General features: G+C 40.8%; 1 protein-coding gene and 1 long non-coding RNA gene across 2 annotated transcripts in view; one reads left to right on the top strand and one right to left on the bottom strand.

Annotated features, from left to right (window-relative positions):
- Positions 1-8,755: 8,755 nt before the first annotated feature.
- The window catches only part of GRXCR1 (glutaredoxin and cysteine rich domain containing 1), a 53,298-nt gene continuing 41,527 nt past the window's right edge, over positions 8,756-20,526 (top strand). Inside the window, exons 1-2 of the mRNA XM_020786279.3 lie at positions 8,756-10,552; positions 20,307-20,309. Of these exons, the coding sequence (XP_020641938.3) occupies positions 10,157-10,552; positions 20,307-20,309 (399 nt within the window). The 5' untranslated portion in view covers positions 8,756-10,156. The remainder of the gene's footprint in view (positions 10,553-20,306; positions 20,310-20,526) is intronic.
- LOC144589617 (uncharacterized) overlaps positions 17,109-20,526 on the bottom strand; it is a 12,990-nt gene continuing 9,572 nt past the window's right edge. Inside the window, exons 2-3 of the long non-coding RNA XR_013545848.1 lie at positions 19,311-19,504; positions 17,109-18,052 (exon numbers count right to left, since the gene is read on the bottom strand). This is a non-coding gene — a long non-coding RNA (uncharacterized LOC144589617). The remainder of the gene's footprint in view (positions 18,053-19,310; positions 19,505-20,526) is intronic.

Genomic DNA, 20,526 nt, shown 5'->3' with positions numbered 1-20,526 from the left:
AGGGTTAGAGTGGAGGGCTGGCTGGGCTGGCTACCTCGATACTGAAGGTTGGTCACAGTCTCAGAACAGTGAACAGCCATCAAACATCTGTTCGTCGTTCTTCTGACATGAGCGGGGACTGTGCCAACGCCATATCTTCCTCTACCTGTGATCACCGGGATGTTAAAAGGCCCCTCGCTGGGCAGACAGGCCTTCCACTCCATATCAAACAGGAAAAAAAAGAAAAGAAAAGAAGTAAAGAAACAAAAACCCTAAATAACACAATTTAGACAAAAGTGCATTTAAAAATCCCACTACAAAACCCCATATATAAAATTAAATTAAAAAATTAAACATTTAATTAAAATTAAATTTTCTTTTATAAACTCAACAAAAGTAGATTCAAAGTTGGGGAACTGTTCGCATTGAATTTGCAGTTTATTTCACTCCCCCCACACTTCTTCTTCTTCTTGGTTTGGCTACCCTGTATCCATTGTATGACTTCAAAATGCTACTAGGGTCTGCAATGCAGTGTTTTGTATTTCGCATCTCTACAGTGGTGCCTCACACAACGATGTTAATTGGTTCCAAAAAAATCAACGTTGTGTGAAAAATCATCCTGTGAAACACCATTTTCCATAGGAATGCATTGAAAACTGGTTAATCCGTTCCAATTGGAACGGATTGCCATCGCTGAGTGAAAATCCCCATAGGAAACATCGCTGTGTGAAACAATGTTTCCTCCATTGGAATGTATTTGTTAATTTATGGTAATTTTTTGAATTTTCTCCATTGGAAACCATTAGAACTCCATGCATTTCAATGAGGGGGAAAAACAAAAAATTACCATAAATTAACGAAGTGTCTGAACAACACCAAAATCAGTTTGCATAGGTTTCAGGAGGTGGGCTAACCATTGCAACCATTTAAAACGGCTTCCAAACATTGTAAGACACTTTTACAGGAGCGAAAAAGGACTTCGCAAAGCCATTGAAATGTATTGAGTCAGCTTCAACACATTCCAATGGAGGAAACATTGTTTCACACAGCGATGTTTCCTATGGGGATTTTCACTCAGCGATGGCAATCCGTTCCAATTGGAACGGATTAACCGGTTTTCAATGCATTCCTATGGAAAATTGTGTTTCACAGGATGATTTTTCACACAACGTTGATTTTTTTGGAACCAATTAACATCGTTGTGTGAGGCACCACTGTAGAGATGCGAAATACAAAACACTGCATTGCAGACCCTAGTAGCATTTTGAAGTCATACAATGGATACAGGGTAGCCAAACCAAGAAGAAGAAGAAGTGTGGGGGGAGTGAAATAAACTGCAAATTCAATGCGAACAGTTCCCCAACTTTGAATCTACTTTTGTTGAGTTTATAAAAGAAAATTTAATTTTAATTAAATGTTTAATTTTTTAATTTAATTTTATATATGGGGTTTTGTAGTGGGATTTTTAAATGCACTTTTGTCTAAATTGTGTTATTTAGGGTTTTTGTTTCTTTACTTCTTTTCTTTTCTTTTTTTTCCTGTTTGATATGGAGTGGAAGGCCTGTCTGCCCAGCGAGGGGCCTTTTAACATCCCGGTGATCACAGGTAGAGGAAGATATGGCGTTGGCACAGTCCCCGCTCATGTCAGAAGAACGACGAACAGATGTTTGATGGCTGTTCACTGTTCTGAGACTGTGACCAACCTTCAGTATCGAGGTAGCCAGCCCAGCCAGCCCTCCACTCTAACCCTGGTATTGTTGAATGCCAGGTCTGTATCCAATAAAACCCAGGTGATTCACAACCTTATCCTGGAGGAGGATGCAGACCTGGCATGCATAACCAAGATGTGGATTGGTGGAGGGGGGGTCCTCCCCTATCTCTCGTCTGTCTGCCCGGTTATACCGTCCAGCACCAGGGTAGACTGGAGGGGTGGGGGGGAGTAGCCATTGTTTATAAATCCAGCTTGGAGGTTACTAGGCACTCCTCGGTGGTAAAGCCAGGTCTAGAGGCACTCCACGTGTCGATAGGGGCTAGGGATGGTATTGGGATTTTGATGGGTTACCGCGCTTCCCGCGACCCAGCCACTTCCCTACCGGAGCTGGCCGACTTTGTCTCTGCGGCATTGTTGGGATCCCCAAGGCTTCTCGTCTTGGGTGATTTCAACGTGCATGCAGGGGCAGAGACTACAGGGCCAGCTCTTTAATTCTTGGAAACCATGGCTTCCTTGAACATGTCCCAACATGTCATTGGCCCCACCCACATGGGTGGCCATACGTTGGACCTGTTTTTTTCCACCAACTGGAGTAAGTGTGGTCTGGTGGTGACTGACCTCGTGTTGGTCCCCTTGTCATGGTCAGATCACTACCTAGTAAAATGTAACCTCTCAGTGGCACTCCCCCCTCGCTGGGAGCAGGGATCTATTTCTATGGTCCACCCTCGAAGGCTACTGGATCCTGTTGGCGGAGTTATTCTGTACAGTGCGCGACCTATCCAGAACTGGTTCAGGTGATAGGCCTCCCCCTAGTTTTCCAGCTGACCAGTTTGCAGCCTTCTTTAAATGTAAAGTGGAGGTCATCCGCCGGGAGCTCTCTTCTATTTTGAATACAGTGAGTCGAGCAGAGATGTCCAGCGCTCCATCTTGCCCGGTGATTTTTGATTCCTTTCAGCCTGTAACACCTGACTCTGTGGCCAGGGTGTTTGATCGCTGTCGAGCCACCACCTCCTCCCTTGACCCTTGCCCGGCCTGGCTAATCAAAGCAGCCAGGCCGATAACAACAGAATGGGCCATCGTCGTTTAGTCATGTCCGACTCTTCGTGACCCCATGGATCACAGCACACCAGGCCCTCCTATCTTCCACTGCCTCTTGGAGTTGTGTCAAATTCATGTTGGTTGCTTCGCAGACACTGTCCAGCCATCTCATCCTCGGTCGTCCCCTTCTCCTCTTGCCCTCACACTTTCCCAACATCAAGGTTTTTTCCAATGAGTCTTCTCTTCTCATGAGATGGCCAAAGTATTGGAGCCTCAGCTTCAGGATCTGTCCTTCCAGTGAGCACTCAGGGTTGATTTCCTTTAGAATTGATAGATTTGTTCTCCTTGCAGTCCAGGGGATTCTCAAGAGCCTCCTCCAGCACCACAATTCAAAGGCATCAATTCTTCGGTGGTCTGCTTTCTTTATGGTCCAGCTCTCACTTCCATACATCACGACAGGAAAAACCATAGCTTTGACTATTTGGACTTTTGGTGACAAGGTGATGTCTCTGCTTTTTAAGATGCTGTCAAGATTTGTCATCGCTTTCCTCCCAAGAAGCAGGAGTCTTTTAATTTCGTGGCTGCTGTCTCCATCTGCAGTAATCATGGAGCTCAAGAAGGTAAAATCTGTCACTGCCTCCATATTTTCCCCTTCCAAACATTGTAAGACACTTTTACAGGAACGAAAAAGAGACATTGTTGTGTGAAAATCCCCCATAGGAAACATCGCTGTGTGAGGCGGCAAATTTAACAGAAAAAGGCATTGTTGTGTGAATTCATCGTTGTGTGAGGCACCCGTTGTGCGAGGCACCACTGTACTTCTATCTTATCTGAAGAGTCAGTGCAGAATAATCATTAGGCTGTTAGATCAGAAAGCATAAAAAGCTAAATTTAGGTGTCTATCCAGCCATGAAACTTACTAGGTGATCTTGGACCAGTTACTCTTTTTCAGTTTTACCTACTTTACAAAGGTTGCTGTCAAGATTAAATTGGAAGGAAAGACCCATGTGCCTTGCCTTCAGCTCCTGAGGTGAACTGTGACATGCAACTATATGAAATGAAGGAATGAATCGTGCTTGAGAAAGAGATCCCAAAACCAATGCCAGCTGCTATCTCACCCTATACACCAGTGTTTCTTGTTTGGTTTTCTTGCCATTTCCCTCACATCCCCCATCTTGGATTGTGAACATTTAGCCTGGGGTAATTCAATTTAAAAGGCCATTAAACAGGCAAAGCTTCTGTGAGGCTTCATGGGAATCAGTGCCTTAAAAATAAGATGGAAAATGCCATTGCTGCAGCATCAGGTATGTTCCTTAAATTAAATAAGACAAAATGCATAGTGTGCATGCAAACAACAACCAAATAGTGAGAATAACTATTTGAAATAGCATGGGAAATGACTTTTCTCACTTAATGAGGTACCAGGATGCAGCCTCTCTATACAATAGGCTCATTGACTTGTTCAGTCTCATCTCTTGAAGAGGAAGGGTTTACATACATGTGGTGGAGTAAAAGCTCACAGGGAGCCACATGCTGGCTATGCGTAACTTTCTGGAGATATCTATTTGAAATATACTGAGGTAGATATTATCTCCTACATTTCCACACTATATATAGAGAGGGGAGGGGAACAGAAGCATAGCCTCCTAAAAATCAGGAGTGGGTGCCATCCAGTTCACAACATGAAAGCCACAATTTATTTTGTTCCAAGGAATGATCCCAGCAAGAGGGTCAGGTCCACAGAATCACATGAGGAAAGCAGGGAAAAGGCCAGGTTTCAGTAAGGCATAGTACAGTGGTGCCTCAGAAGACAATGTTAATTCGTTCCGCAAAAATTGCTGTCTTGTGAAAACATCGTCTTGCGAAATGCGGTTCCCCGTTGGAATACATTGAAATCTATTCAATGCATTCCAATGGGGAAAAATTGTCATCTTGCAAAAATCGCCCATAGGAAAACCATTTTGCGAAGCGTGGACCCAGCTGTCAAAATCACTGTCTTGTGAAAATACAACCCTAAAAAGCCGTTTTGCGAAGCACGGACCCAGCTGTCAAAATTGTCATTTTGTGAAAAACCGTCCCCCCCCCAAATCTTCCGAACCATGGACCGAAACATTGTCTTGCGAAAATCGCCCATAAGGAAAACCGTTTTGCGAAGCGCTATATCGATCGCAAAAACCCATCATCTTGCAAATTAACCGTTTTGCGAGGTAATCATCTAGCGAGGCACCATTGTAGCTGCAAGTAAGATAAAAGTGAAGCAGAGACCAGGTTCTAGATCAGGCACTGAAGTCACCTAAATGATAACCTGCTCTGGAGTAAGGGAGGGTGCAATCCTGTAAATTCTTCCTGGATCTCTTGGTGACATTTGATATCATTGCTCATGGTATCCTTTTGGAGCAGCAGCACAGAATGAGAATAGGAGGCCCTGGGTTGGGGTACTTCTGTTTCACATCATGATAATTAAATTGTGGGGTGCCATGGATGTCTAGTCTGTCCCCAATGCTGTTTAATATCTACATGAAGCCACTGGGAAGCATTATTCAAAGTATGGGGTTTGGGTGCAGTCCGTATGCTCTATTTCTTCTTTTGGGTAGAGTCATCAGAGGCTATGCATGTGCTGAATCACTGTTTGGAGGCTGTAATGGGCTAGATGAGGGCCAATAAAGGGAAGCTGAATCCCAACAAGATGGACGCTCTGTGACTTGGTGGTTCCCACATGCAGGAGTTAGGTAAAAGACCTTTCTGTGCAAACTGGGATGTGGAATGGAAATGCTTGTTCAGGAGTATGTGGCAAATATGGTTATGAATTTTTTTTTTTTTTAGGTTGGAACACTTCATAATGACTATCAAATGCAAGAACATAGCAGCTGAAAGCCTGTTGGCGTAAGTTTATACTGCACAAGTAAGTTGATGCCTTCAGCTTGTGATGGTAATATTGAATTGAACTGAATTGAACTGAAAGCTTCCTATCCTCCCCCTTCAGGTTCTGAAGCTTCCTAAAGTTCCCTTTCAACATGGGAAGAGATTGGGATGGGTGGCAAGAGGTGGTCTTTAATAGCCAAAACTCACCACCAATGGTCTCACCAATAGGATCAGGGCCACTGTTACTGATCTAGCTATGCTTTTTGGTGATTAAAGGCTCATCCTCCATCTTGAGGCTCCCAAGGACTTCCATAGGTTGAAAGGGAGCTTTAGGAAGCCTCCGAATCGGAAGTGGGGATAGGAAGCTTAGAATTTAAATTAAATATTACTTTAACTGGCTGATAATGTCATCCTAGTTACACAGCTTAAAGTTAGGCCAAAACGATGTCAGCCATTGATCTAAAATACACGATATTGTGTAAAATACCATCTTTTAGTTCTAACTCTTATTTTAACACTGTAGGTCTTCCACTATGTAAATTCACATTTCTATCTCTAATTTAAAAGAAGTTGTTTTGGCAGCTTCCTGTAACCTTTAAATTTTATGTCACACTCCTCTTAGCAGCTAGGCACTCATCAAAGTGTGCTGTAACAGGGCTTTCGAAAAATTGTTTGAATCACTCCAGTAGAGACAGCAAACATTAATCCGCATTATTATCCTTACGCCCACAAGTAGCTGTAATCTAAATTTATTGTATCTGTGGGAGTTCTTAATCTTTGTGTGGAATATCTTCATTTTTCCTACAATTCTTGTCCTTTTATTAAAAGAATGTGTCCTTTAGTTCTGATTGCCCAGTATCAGTCCCTGGTAAACAAACAAACCAATATCCACATTTTAACTTGGAAGGGCTAATTATAGTTTTTAAAGAATTGGCAGGTGAGCAGTTTGGCATAAAGTTACTAAAAGCTGAAATGCTGGGGTAAGGGAGAGACAGATGTATCATTCAGGATTGTCATCCCTTGGGGAAACTTGAATTTTGAGGTCTATTCTCATCATGGCAAGTTGAAACCTGAGGCCATCAGCTAGTTTCAGATCACTATCGGATTCTTGTGTGAACCAGTTTTGCATCGGTAGTATTCTGAAAGTGAAGCAGCAGCTTGCATCTCTTGGTTTATTCCCTTACTGCTGAACTGTGCCCATGTTTTTGCATTTTATCTTTGAGAGCTGGGAGACACAAGGCAGTGCAAGAAGCATTGATATCCCAGCTAAGCCAAACGTCCATGGGTTCAGTCCCATCCACCCTTATATCTGTCCCCTTTGCTCCATACTGCAAATTTGGCTTCACAGTAGAGAAGGTCACATTATAGCACATCAGTCATAAAAAACCAACCACTACACAACCATGGCACATCCTTGCATACATTCCCAATATTACACTACATGAGCACTGTCTTCCCCATGCTTTTGAGAGTGTGCCCAGGATTTCCTTTACAACAACAACAACTACAACCACCACCACAGCTTTTGGAAGGAGTGAATTAGATTGCGACTAGGGTGCTGGAGCATTTTCCAAGTAAAGTTACCCCACTCAAGGTTTGATTTGTCCTAGTAGGGGTAATGATCCAGCCCAGCAATGATCAGTCTCCCAACGGAACTTGTAGATCTCCCCCTTAAAATGGAAAATAGTGGAAAGAGTTGTTTGGAACATGGCAGATAAACTGAGCACAATTTTTAAAAAGCCCAAGACGGACAAAGAAATATAAGAATTTAACAGCAGTAGAAGCAACAGTCATAGTACCGACTCCACTAAAAAGCTGCATGCGGTTTGTATATTTACAATATACAAATATATACAATATACAAATAGCCACCTAGAGTGGTCGAAATGACTAGATAGGCGGGGTATAAATACAATAAATAAATAAATAAAAATTTGTTTCCTTTTACTGCTGTTCCTAGAGATGGATGTCTTCATCACTCTAATGGCATCCCTTTCCAATTCAGATATGAACATGCCTCAGAATTCTTTTCGCCAAAAATGTTTGTATATGTTTGTAAGTTTTTCATTTCATTTTACCAAAAACAAATCCAACTACTTTCTCATCCATTCCTGTGATGCTATTAGTTAGAATGAGAGGGGGTTTGAAAAGAGTCAGTCTGCTTGACAAGAAACATTTCATTGCTGTCATAATTTGTGAAGTAACCCACTCAGTATTCAAGACTGCATCCCCACTGTCCCCAACATACAGTGAAGAATTCTGTCAGTTCTCACAGTTTGTGGAGTAAACTAGTTATTTCCTTATCAGAAACAGGAAAAACATTTATATGCTGTTTTCAAGAACTAGTAGAAATAAAGAATTCACTTCCTTTGAAATGGTCAAATATAATACATGCTCACTGTTGTAATTTATTATTTTTAGCTCATTTCTTCTATGTAAATAGCAGGCGATAAAGATAAATTATATGTTTTTCAGCAGGAAGGAAAGTCAGACAAGGAGATACTACAGTTATGAAAACATAGTTAATCATGATCACTTTCTGTTACTGAACTGAAGCAAAGGAATCACCCTTGAGCCTGGTGACTAGAGATGGGGATGAAGTCTCAAAATGGCACTTTGTCTTGGTTTGTGGGTTGTCAAACTTGATGAACCATGAATTGCCCCCCCCCAGTAGCCCGATGAACCACAAATCAATTTGTTGGTTCATCAGGTCATTTTTTTATCAGGGGGGGAAGCCCTGGCCCCCACAATCTTCCTATGCCACATGGCATAGGAAGAGAAGAGAAGGAATCAAACCAATTCCTCCAGTCCCACTGCTTCTGCAAAGGCAGCAGGGCTGAGGGATGACTTGGGTCCTGCTTTCCTACTCTTCCTATGCCCACGTGGCATAGGAAGAGGAGAGAAGGGGAAGCAAGCCACCCCCAAGCCCTCGAGGTAAGATTCCTTTTGGGTAGGCTTTAGCAAGCCACCTGGAGGGAAAATCCCTCTCTGCCTATGCCCCCGAGGAGCTGATCCATGGGGCATAAGCAGATAGGGAACAAAGGGACAAGTATAAAAGGGTTATATTCATTGCTTCATATTCATTGGGGTTTCTGAACCGCACAAATACGAAGCAACACATATTTGACGAATCAGGGATATTCGTTGAATATCCCAATTTGTTTTTATATTCCTCCCCATGCCTACTTATGCTGATGTCTGTTAGATAGTACTAAGTAAGCTCTTTCTATTTTACATTAATTGATATGAAGCCTCCTAGCTCAGTGGTTAAATAGCCAAAACTCTGCTGGTAACCTGGGTTCAATCCCAGGTAACCAGCTTCAGGAAAATTCAGCCTTCCATCCTACTGAAGTCAGTAAACTGAGTACCCAGCTTGCTAGGGAGGCAGTGTGTAGCCTGCATAATTAAATTGTAAACCACCCAGAGGCTTCTTCAAGCACTATGGAACAGTGTATAAGCCACACTTTTTTCTTTTCTTTCTTTTTTCTTTATGCTGCTGCTGGGGTTTGTGGAAGAGGAAATTTCCTCTCTCTCAGGACCCATGAAGGCCTGTTTGTCACAATGACTCACTGCTCCTTTTCTTGCTCCAAAATGGCATAATAGGCCCAACTGCATGTATCTACCAGTACTTGCCCCAGATCCTTGTTCTCACTCCTAGCCTTTTGATGTGCCAGTGTTGTGCAAACACATGTATTCATACCATCAGATTGAACTGATGCCTCCCAGCACTGTCTAGGAATGGGTGGCTATATGTGCCCAACGTTAAAGTCACCCTAACCCTAACCCTAACCCTAACCCTAACCCTCGCTCTGAGATTTGTTTCCTTTCCTGGAAACCTGGAAAGCATAGAAATTCTCTGAGACCTCATGTGGTACATTGAGACCTGGCACCTGCTCAGTGAGGATATAGTACCAATTTTGAATTGGGTTTAAGAAACGAACTGCTGCAGTTTGTGGTGCACTAGCGTAGTGCAGATAACAAGCTGTTATCTGAGCACATTCACAAAGACTCTATCTGGAAGGTGTAATGGGTGACTTGGTCTAAGATTGCTCCAGAACATGTCATCTGAGGACATCAATTTTCAAATAGTTCCACTAAGTACACGAGGGACTCACTGACATTTCTCTAGAAATATGGAGTGAAGGAAAATGTTGTGCGCTGTCTTAATTTCTTCCAGTTCGTGATTACCCACCTACAAATAGATATATATGTCTCAAATATCACTTCAGGTGTGCTGCTGCTGCTTCTTCTTTTTAAATGAGGCATCTTTCACCCTTTCTGCTCCTGCCACTGAAAAGAAAGTACACAATGGGTCATGAATATTTAACTGATGCACTCATTTTACAGGTTTAGTTTAATGGTAACCATAGCACACACAGGCATTCATTATTGATTACTGAACAGCACTGTGACTTCTAGGGACTCCTCTTTCCTTTAGATGTTGGCCTCATATGAACAGTGCTACTGGAAAACAACTTTGATATTGTTTTAAGTGTGAGAAACTGGCTAATGCGATGACAACCTAAACTAGGACGATGTAAGCAGCTTCTGTCAACGAATGGGACAATGTTTAAGAGTGACACCAAGGGCGAGGGCGAGAGGCCTCCAAGGAAAGTCCGATTTAGGATTGCATCTTCTCATAGTGGGAGAGTGCTAAAGGAGGTGTATGCGGATGGAGAAATATCCGATTCCCTGGATTCTGAATGCACTAGCAGCACCGAAACAGACCCAAACAGCCGCCTGAGTGAATCTGACGGACAACATAATGGGAACCTAGGATCTGAATGTGACGAAAATGAAAATGAGAGTGATGACATGTTCATTTTCATGAGAGCCGCCAAAGAGAGGGGATTTGGCATAAAAAGAGTCAATATCCTCAGCAAAAATGGTACAGTTAGAGGAGTCAAGCATAAAGTTAGCGCTGGTCAAGTCCTCTTCGACAATTTAACAAAAGTGTTTGAGGTAAGTGAAGCACCTTTGCTCTCAGTCTGCAACCATTTTTCCATCTCTTCTTTCATATATCTAAAGGTGCACTCCTTGTTTTCTGTTTCTCTGTGCATGCCCAGATAATATTCTGTTCAATTTACTCATTAATTGTGCTCCAGAGATGAATTTCTGAATAAGAAGTTTGGAGCTGCTGATATTTTTACACCTGAAATATACATAAAAAGCTCACTGATATTTTCTGCCCTTCAGCAGAATCCAGCCATTTACATTAATGATCAGAATTTTGGAAAATGGCCATGCTGGCTTGAGTTTTCTGGCAGTTGTAGTCCACAAGAATAATATTTCCAGATTCTGAGAATGTTTAACTAGTAGTCTGCAGACTTGATTCAACCCATAAAACTCTGAAGGGGAACAGACCGATGGTGCTTGATAAGATCCTCAACACAAAATATTGCACTAAAGAGATTTCCAAACATTTGGACTATTGTATGTATGTATGTATGTATGTATGTATGTATGTATGTATGTATGTATGTATGTATGTATGTATGTATGTATGTATGTATGTATGTATGTATGATGATAATAATAATAATTTATTGTCATTGTAAGTATATACACAGTATACCCATACAACGAAATGTATGTATGTATGTAATGTATGTAATGTATGTAATGTATGTATGTATGTATGTATGTATGTATGTATGTATGTATGTATGTATTCATTCATTCATTCATTCATTCATTCATTCATTCATTCATTCATTCATTCATTCATTTTTACTCCACCTTTCTCCAAAGAAAGGACTCAAGGTGGCTTACAACATTAAAAAATATTAACGCTGAAAACAGCAAATTATTCAAATATTAAATTTATAACATTATTTTAAGCGTGTTACTAAATGGATTTAGAAGAAATAAAATGCAAGCCATATCATTTTAAAACTTCTGCCAGGCAGTGTGTCATGAAAGAAATGCATTCTTGAAGAGAAAGGTCTTTGTCTGCTTGTGGAAAGACATCAGCAATGGGGTCAGAACCTGGGAGATGTGGCAGAGAAGGTCCTCTCCCATGTCCCCTCCAAGTGCACCTGTAAGCATGGTGGAAAAGAGAGAAAGGCCTCCTCTGGTGATCTTAACACCCAGACAGGCCCATAGAGGGACATATGGTCTTTGAGATAGCTTGAACCAAAAGCTGTTTAAGGCTCTATAGGTTAAAACCAGCACTTTGAATTGCAGCTGGAAACAGACTGGCAGCCAGTGGAGCTGCTGTAATGGTGGGGGGAGCAATGTGATTTCTGTAAACAGCGCCGGGTAACAATTTGGCTGCAGCATTTTGGACCCACCGTTTCTGAGCACTTTCCAAAGGCAGCCTCATGTAGAGTGTGTTACAGTAATCTAGCTGGGATGTAACTAAGGCATGTGTCACTGTGGCCCTCTTCAGCTGGTGTACTAGTTTTAATTGTGCAAATCTATTCTTGGCCACCACCAAAACCTAAGGATATAGGCTACATACTAGAGATGGGAGTGCATGGAGACTGGTCCTCTCTTCCCTTGCCTGGAGTGGCCAGCTGAGCGGGAAGAGGGTGGTGCTCCGGGAGTGATTGGAAGGATGAGCAAGGCCACCACCACTGCCGGATGCATGAGTGATTGGTCCAGCCCTGAGGCTGGACCATCATTAAGTCCAGCTGCGCAGGGATATTCATAATCATATACAAAGACAAATACCCCCATCTCTACTAGAGACTTCAGGCTTCAGAAAATGTGCGGTTGTCTTAATTTTTATTGGTTCCTATCAGATTCTAATATACATTTTTGGACAGAGCTTGGAAAAGTTACTTTTTAGAACTACATCTCTCAAGTTCTGCAGTTTCTGGGACTTGTCACCTTTCCAAGCACTGGTTTTAAGCCTCCTGCTTCAAATCTTTTCATCTGGCAATTGGATCCCATTGATAAACATATGAACAACGACATCACAGCTCAGATAAGAGACATAAGAGCTGAAATGCCAGTTTAAACTAAAGGAATCCCAATGTGGCAGGGGCACAGACAGAGAGGAACATCTCTCTGCTTTTATCATGTGACTTGGTTTGCAAATTCTTGCATTGTTAGCAGACATTAGCTGAAATCTTATCACTCCTCTGAAGCAAATGGCCTAAGTGAGCTATGGAAAAGATAATTCCACATAAGGTGTTATTTCCATTTATCCTGACTTTCAAAGGGCTTTTGAAGTCACTAAAGTTCCTGTATCATATTTAGTAGGTTTAACCAGCACATCTTCCTTATGTAAATTATCTTGTCATATAAATGTGTGCTGGCTTCTCTAAAGAAAAAAAATGCTAACAGCTCGACCCAATGCATGGAATACTTGGAAATAAATCTTACTGTGGCTGATTATATTACTCCAAGATAAATATATTTAACAATGGTGGAGAACCTGTGGCCCTTCAGATGTTGATGGTCTATTTACTTTACAATATCTTAGGTCTGGCACATGATCCCTGGTAAGAATTGGAATCTAACAACATCTGGGGGACAGATGCACAGAGAGGGGGAAGAATGTGGTTTTCTAGACTACAGCTCCTAGAATCCCACAGGCAGCATGATCACTGCTACATTTGCTGTGGTCTTCTGGGAGCTGAAGTTAAAAAAAGAGCATTATTTCCTATAACTGGGAAAGCAGTCAACATTTGGTACAGAATTATCCCAGTGCACAATACCATTACAGGGAAGCTGGAATGAAAACTTAATTAGATCTGACTTTCTCTCTTAATTAGTTATTTTTTACTTGCTTAATTAGCTCTCTCTATCTTAGCAAGGCCTAATTTGTGCTAGCTGTAGGAAAGAATAATTGATTCATTTGAATTTTTCCCGTTCTATACAGAACTAGACTTCCTCCTACTTTTAAAGAAAGGAATCTTATAGAAATAATTCATTAAAATTATGGTCTAAGTATCTTAATATTTGAATTTGTTTTTAATTTTACCTATATTTAATATGCATCCATAATTTTAAATTGTGCAACACCCTGATGCAAATCAAGAATACATTTGAATTCTTACATAACAGATAAGAACCAAAATAACTATTTTTTAAAATCAGTGCATTTTAAAAATCTTCAAAGCCTGATTATTATTATTATTATTATTATTATTATTATTATTATTATTATTATTATTATTATTATTATTATTATTATTATTATTATTATTATTATTATTATTATTATTATTATTATTTCTGTTCATTAGCTACATAACTGGTCATGTGCAGCTGTATGCACAGTTAGACACACGCAGCAGCTTAATTCAAAGGACTCTAGATGAAGATCATAATGTGGGCATCAAAATACACACTATACTTTAGCTGTATCCCTTGAATGTATTACTTTCAAAAATCATCTTCTCTAAAATTTATCTGCTTGTACTACTTTCACTTACAGGTCTCTCTTGCTACCCTGACAGAGTAGCAAGAGAGACAGAGGCCCATCTACTCAACACCTGGGACAATTTTCTGAAAGCAGATGAGGAAATCTTTCAGTTTCACTTTCTTTCCCATTCACATTTCTTAAATCTTCCTATAGTTCTTTCTATCTTGGATGTGTCGATAGTGATAAATTCTTTTTTTTTAAAAAAAAAGAGGGAGTGGGAGAGAATGGAAATGAAATGAAATGAAATGCTTCCCCATTTGGACCAGCCAAATTTAACATATACAAATTCCTTTTATATATAGAGAGAGGACTGTATTCTTTCTGACTGTCATATAGGTGGCAAAGATGGCGAGGCTTTCAGAAAGTGAAGGTCTCGGCCTTAATGCATAGGGATGACCTTGAAAGCATAGGGATTAAAACTCAGAGGTCTCTGAGTTAGTTTGCTCAAAACTCTGAGCACGGACAAGCATTTCAGTTTCTTCCACATTCAAGTTTTTTGTTTAAACACCCCCCCCCCGTGCTTTTGCAAGTTTGCATCAAAAATAGAAAACAAAATCCATATTCGTCCTGAGCAGTGGCAACTGTGGGAGGAGTAGTTTGAAAGACACAATCAATTTGTTGCAGAGCCTGAAAAGTTTTATTTTGGACTACAGTTCCGTAATTATCCAGCCAGTACAGCTAGTGGAGTGATCAGGAGTTGTAGTTCAGTCACTTTTCTGTGCTCTGTTTCTTGCAGAAACAAAGTTCAGATGACCTAGCATTGTTTCTAAAGTATGGTTATTTTCAAGATCTTCTTTTTCAGTTTTCTGCACAGTCCGGCTACTGCCGAGCACTTAAGAAATGCTCCTCATCAGGTGGGTTGATCAAGTGACACAGACAAGGTACCTCTGCTGTCACATTGCATTCAGAGGTCTCTGATGCTGCAGAATGAGAAAGCAGCTATTTCTGGCTGGCTGGGTGGGATCAGCTGTGTTGTTCCTTTGCAACAAAACAAGTTTGCAGAGTCTTAAAGGATGCTTTTTAAAAGGGGGGAGGAGGACAGAGTAAAGGTGTGAGGCAAATAGATAAATAAGCAAATAAATAAATAATGCAATGTGTGGGCACTGAGTTACAGTTTTCAATATATGTAAAATTACCATTCGCAATAGAAGGTATTGGTTATAACATTAATCTTTTCATGGTGCTGAGTAGCGAAACACCTGTAATGTGAGGACAGGAGATCTGTCTCTCTTCAGATCCAAATGTATTCCCACAGCCAATTTCCATCATTTGGGCGACAGTTATCTGCAAGGTTTGCATGCATAAAAGAGTCATCATAGGTTACTCTGACCTTACTTATCTCTTGAAAGGCAATACCTTTCAGAGCCATTACATGCACAGATGAGGAATGTGCATATATGTAAATTAGCTGTTGTCTCTAAATCATACTGGGTGCAGCTCCATTAAAGTCTTCAACAACAAGAACAACAACCGTAGAATTGCAGAACTGGAAGGGACCCTGTGGCTCATCAAGTCCAGCCCCTGTCAAGGAGGCACAATAGGGAATCGAACTCCCAACATTTGGCTTCGCAGCCAGAGACCTAAACCACTGAGCTGTCCAGCAGTTGAAGAATTTATGTCTGAAGAGTTAGGCTTTGATAAACTCCATGAATTTTGATAAATTCAGGCCAAGTCCATCTGTTAAGAATTGGGATGTGGTGGCGCTGTGGGCTAAACCGCAGAAGCCTGTGCTGCAGGGTCAGAAGACCAAGCAGTCGTAAGATTGAATCCACGCGATGGAGTGAGCTCCCGTCGCTTGTCCCAGCTCCCGCCAACCTAGCGGTTCGAAAGCATTCAAATGCAAGTAGATAAATAGGGACCACTTCGGTGGGAAGGTAACAGCGTTCCGTGTCTAAGTCGCAGTGGCCATGTGACCACAGAAGATTGTCTCCAGACAAAACGCTGGCTCTTTGGCTTGGAAACGGGGATGAGCACCGCCCCCTAGAGTCGAACACGACTGGACAAAAACTGTCAAGGGGAACCTTTACCTTTACCTTTACTATCTGTTAAGAAACTTGTGGAAAGTATTTCTAGGAGGAAGCAAGCACCTGATTTCAAAAAGCTACTTATGAAATATCTGAATGAGTCATCCAGATAAATGTTGGTTATTGGCCATTCTTTTGCACGAGACTGCTAATAGCCACCTTAGATTTTAATTCAACTGGTTCTTGCACACAGTTTCTATCTCATTTTTACTTTGCATTTTTAAACAATTGCATCCTAATTCTATCTAGGGAAAGGTCCATACAGATCACCTGGTTTTACAGTTTCAGTTTTCAACAACAACATGTGAGAAAATAATTGGAGGCAGGAAAAAGGCTGCACAGATCGGGTCTGGAGGCAGTAGCTGTCTGGTTTCCTGGACAGCTGGTTTCATCCAGGAAGGCAACAGAGAAGAGTAGAAAGCTATGCAAAAGATTGTTTAAAATGAATTTCAAAGCTGTGCATTCACGTACATGATACCTGGATTTAAACAAAAATGAATAAGACCTATTTTGAACATTGCATAAAAATTATCAAAGGCAGTTTTCTCCCCCCCCAAAAAAACCAAACACACAAAACATTGACATTTTCTCTTTATTAGGAAAAAAACACATCGGGTGATACAGTTTCATTTGTCTTCTCTGATGCAGACAAACCTATGCTGGTCTGTGATGTCATTATGTTCACCATAGGATATTTGACTGGCGGTGATCAAGTAGTGAAATACAGTGGTGCCTCGCTTAACGAGTGCACCGTATAGCGATGTTTCCGTATAGCGATCCCTTTTTCGGGGTCGCTATACGGAAACATACCCGATCTTCGCAATGGGGAAAACCCGCATTGCGAAGATCGGGTATTGCGGCGGCCATTTTGGAGCCGCCGAACAGCTGATCGGTGGTTCCAAAATGGCTGCCGGAAGCCCGGAAATGGCTGCTGGCAGCCGTTTTCGCGCCCTGCCCTCGCTTAGCGAAGGCGCGAAAATGGCTGCCGGCACCTGGAATCCTTGCTGAACGGGTAAGTAACAAAGTACATTTCCCCTACCCGTTTAGCGATGATTCCGTATAGCGTTGGTTAATCCGGAATGGATTAACCTCGCTATACGGGGCACCACTGTACATTTTTCAAGTAAACAAAAAACAAAATGCAACAAACAATGCAGCAGTAGATTGAGGGATGCTGGCTGCTAACAGACATGAAAACAAAAGAGCATATTTTAATTAGGAGAAGCTAGAGACCTTTTCATGTCCTTTTCATTGATAGATGTTGTCTCCAAGATCAAAACACCAGACAAAGTTGCAACATGACTCTGCCAAAAGCAGTTTTCACTGTGTTTTTACCAAGTAGATGTGCCCAAACCTGGGTGTACTCAATCTTCCAGTCAAGATGTTCTACTGATGCCTGGATAGCAATGTAATATATCCCTTCAGACTTTCTTTTTGATTACTGCTGGTGTCTGGACTGAAAAAGGTTGCTATAGCAACCCCTCCCCCCTCATCTTCTTTAGCCTGCTTCAACTAGGAGGGAAATGCAGTTGCCATGACAACATCCTTCCACATCCTCTTGGTGTGAACTGAAGCAGTGGGAAGAAAAGGTGACGCAATGATTTCTAATCCGTTCATTCTTTTATATTTCGGGGTGAATGATGAGGGGCTATAACTGTTCAGTCTTCTGTACCATACCAAGGAGATGCTTGGATGCAGTTCAATATTCTTGCTTTTTGCTTTGGAAGCCAAGAACGCCACTCCCCTCTGGTATTTACCAAAAACCTGATATCAAATTCTAGTCAAACAAGCAGATGCTTATCAGGGCTAACACTTTTAAAAGGCCAGAAAGGCATGAAAATCTTACAAGCTCTAGTGATCTCCTGAGGCCTTTGTCCTTCAAGATGTCACAAAAAGCAGGCGCTGCTGGGAGGGGAGAACTGCCGCAATATTGAAGTCATGCTGTCTGCATAGTGCCCTCCTGAGAGGGAATAAGGGAGGAAGGGACTAAAGACATGCAAATGAGGCTGTGTCAGGTGATGCGATGGTTTTAGGTTTCATCTGGAATAACTCCTAGGCATGCTGGGAACAAGGAAGGCAAACAAGTTTGATTTTCCATTTTTGAAAATATAAAATCCATAAAACCCAAAAACTCAGTTCTGCTGGTAATTCATTCAGACATTCAGTCATAATCCTGGTGAAGGACAACAGTTTATATATCATACAGGGAAGACCCAAAATTTGGCAAGACCCAGAGACCTGTTTGTGCACATATAATAAGTGAAATTCATGAAAATCAGCACAGTTTGGGGGAATTTGCTGTTACAATCATCTTTAGCATATACTTCAGCCATGTTATCAAATATAGAAGAAACCAGTACTTTTAAAAAATTGAGGCAAGATGATTTGTGACTTTATTTACGTATCTGATACATATATCCGATTTTGTTGTTCATTCTAACTGTTAATCTGTGCAGTACTAGACAGGTGATTCAAGGTGAAACAATCCTGAAATCTGAAATACAGGTCAAACAGCTTCTTTCCATAGCCCTCCATAAATGGCACCCTTTATCATACTATTGATCCATACCAATATGCCTTATTGAATTTGGTGGAACTTCTGAATCAGTGTGCATACAATTTGACTCTACATCTTTTACTCGTTTGGATATGAATGACTCTTTGTGGATCTTCCTGTGACCCTTCTAGGACCCTATCAGGTGTTGGCATCCTCTCTAAGAGCTCATGCTTCAGGCTTCCTGATATAAGATCTTCTGTGAACTAAGCAAAGCTAACCTGAGATAACTTTAGAACTGAAATTGAATCAAATGGTCAATGCAATTTCTTCAGTTATCCGGAAGAGCACTGAACATAATTGCTCATTACAGTAAAAAAAACCAAAAACAATTCTGGGGCTTAATTCTCTTAGGCATATGGCAATGCTTATGCATTGCATGCAACTTTTCTAAAGTACATGCATCATTTTATAGACTGTCACATTAATACTTCCCAGACTTCTTAAAAGACATTAAGATCAGAGTTCATTATAGTTCCTAAGAAGTTCGAAAAAAAGGCTTCCCATGTGAATGCATTTGTGACTTGTTGGTGAAATAAACAGAGGCATAAAAGGCTGTGGTCTTTAAATAAAGGTTAAATATGTTATAGCACAGAGAATATGTCATTCAGAGAAGCAGGGTTGTGCCAGTTTATGATAGACTTCTGTTTTTGATCGTGTGCAGGACACACAACAATGGGCTCAAGTTACAAGAAGCCATATTTAGGTTGAATATCAGGAAACACTTCCTAACAGTTAGAGCAGTATGGCAATGGAATCAATTACCTTGAGAGGTGGGGAGTGCTCCAACACCGGAGGCATTCAAAAGAAACTTAGACAACCACATGACAGACATCCTTTGATTTGTATTCCTACATCAAGCAGGGGGTTGGACTTGATGGCCTTGTAGGCCTGTTCCAGTTTCATGATTCTATGAATCTATGATACATCCATTTGATTTTCTATACTGCTGGAGGATCCTGAAATTAAGAGAGTTAACAGCTATGTAAATATAAAACAGTTGGCACAGAAGAACTGTGAACAACACACAAAAAAACCAGCTTGAACCATATCAGAAAAATATGATAGGGAACATAAGAGGTATTATTACATTCTGATTTCTCCCCTTTTATTAACAACTTAACACCAAAGGACATTGAATTACAATACCATCATTATGATATCTAATAGCCGCTATATCTGAGCATGGTATCAACATAGCTTCCAAGTGAAGTTTGTAATTTTGGTTTATTTTCTTGCTTTCCTTTACAAGAAATTGCAAGGCAAAACTGTTTTATTTGTCCTTTACTCTTTTTTTGTCTTTTCTTTGGTTGTGGTTTAGATTTTTGTTTTGTTTTGCTTAAGTCCTGTGTTTTTGTACTTGGTCATTAATCATGCTTGACAGAACAATAGGTATGTGCCTGCATGTTTTGTTTTCAGTTTTTGCTGGATTATTGTTCTATTTTTTTCTGACTGATTCCATAGGTTTGTTGGTTTGTTACAATTACATCCCATCTTTCTTCAGACATGAAAACCAAGGTAGCATAAATGGCTCTATTTATGCTACCTCATCTAAACATTGCCTAGACCTAGAGCTGCTTAGGGTCAGGAAAATGACAGTGGCACGTGCCCTTAAGATTACATAAGAGAGCAACAATGGGTTTGATTTAACAGCAGTTGTTAGCTGCCTTGAGTTTCAGGAAGTTGCAATAAGAAAGATTGTTTTAAAGGGGGAAAATATATGCCAAAATCTAGGCTCTTGGTATGAAATGAGTCAGGAAGCAGGTAAAATATGGGTAATCTTTTTAAATGACATATCTCATGGCAGGCTGAAAATTAAGTGACATTTCATTTCACAGTAGCTTACTAGAACTCTGATCTCCTGCAATCCTTCACACAAATAACATCTAGCATGCTGATTATATTTGTTGAATGTATGTTTCATTTTATTTTTTTTAATCGTTTGATATTGTGCTGTTTATATTGTTGTTAGCCGCCCAGA

The sequence above is a fragment of the Pogona vitticeps genome, chromosome 5 (assembly GCF_051106095.1).
Source record: "Pogona vitticeps strain Pit_001003342236 chromosome 5, PviZW2.1, whole genome shotgun sequence".
In the NCBI taxonomy this organism is placed as follows: Eukaryota; Metazoa; Chordata; class Lepidosauria; order Squamata; family Agamidae; genus Pogona; species Pogona vitticeps.
The sequence above is the reverse complement of the archived record's forward strand: the minus strand, read 5'-3'. Positions and strand labels throughout refer to the sequence as shown.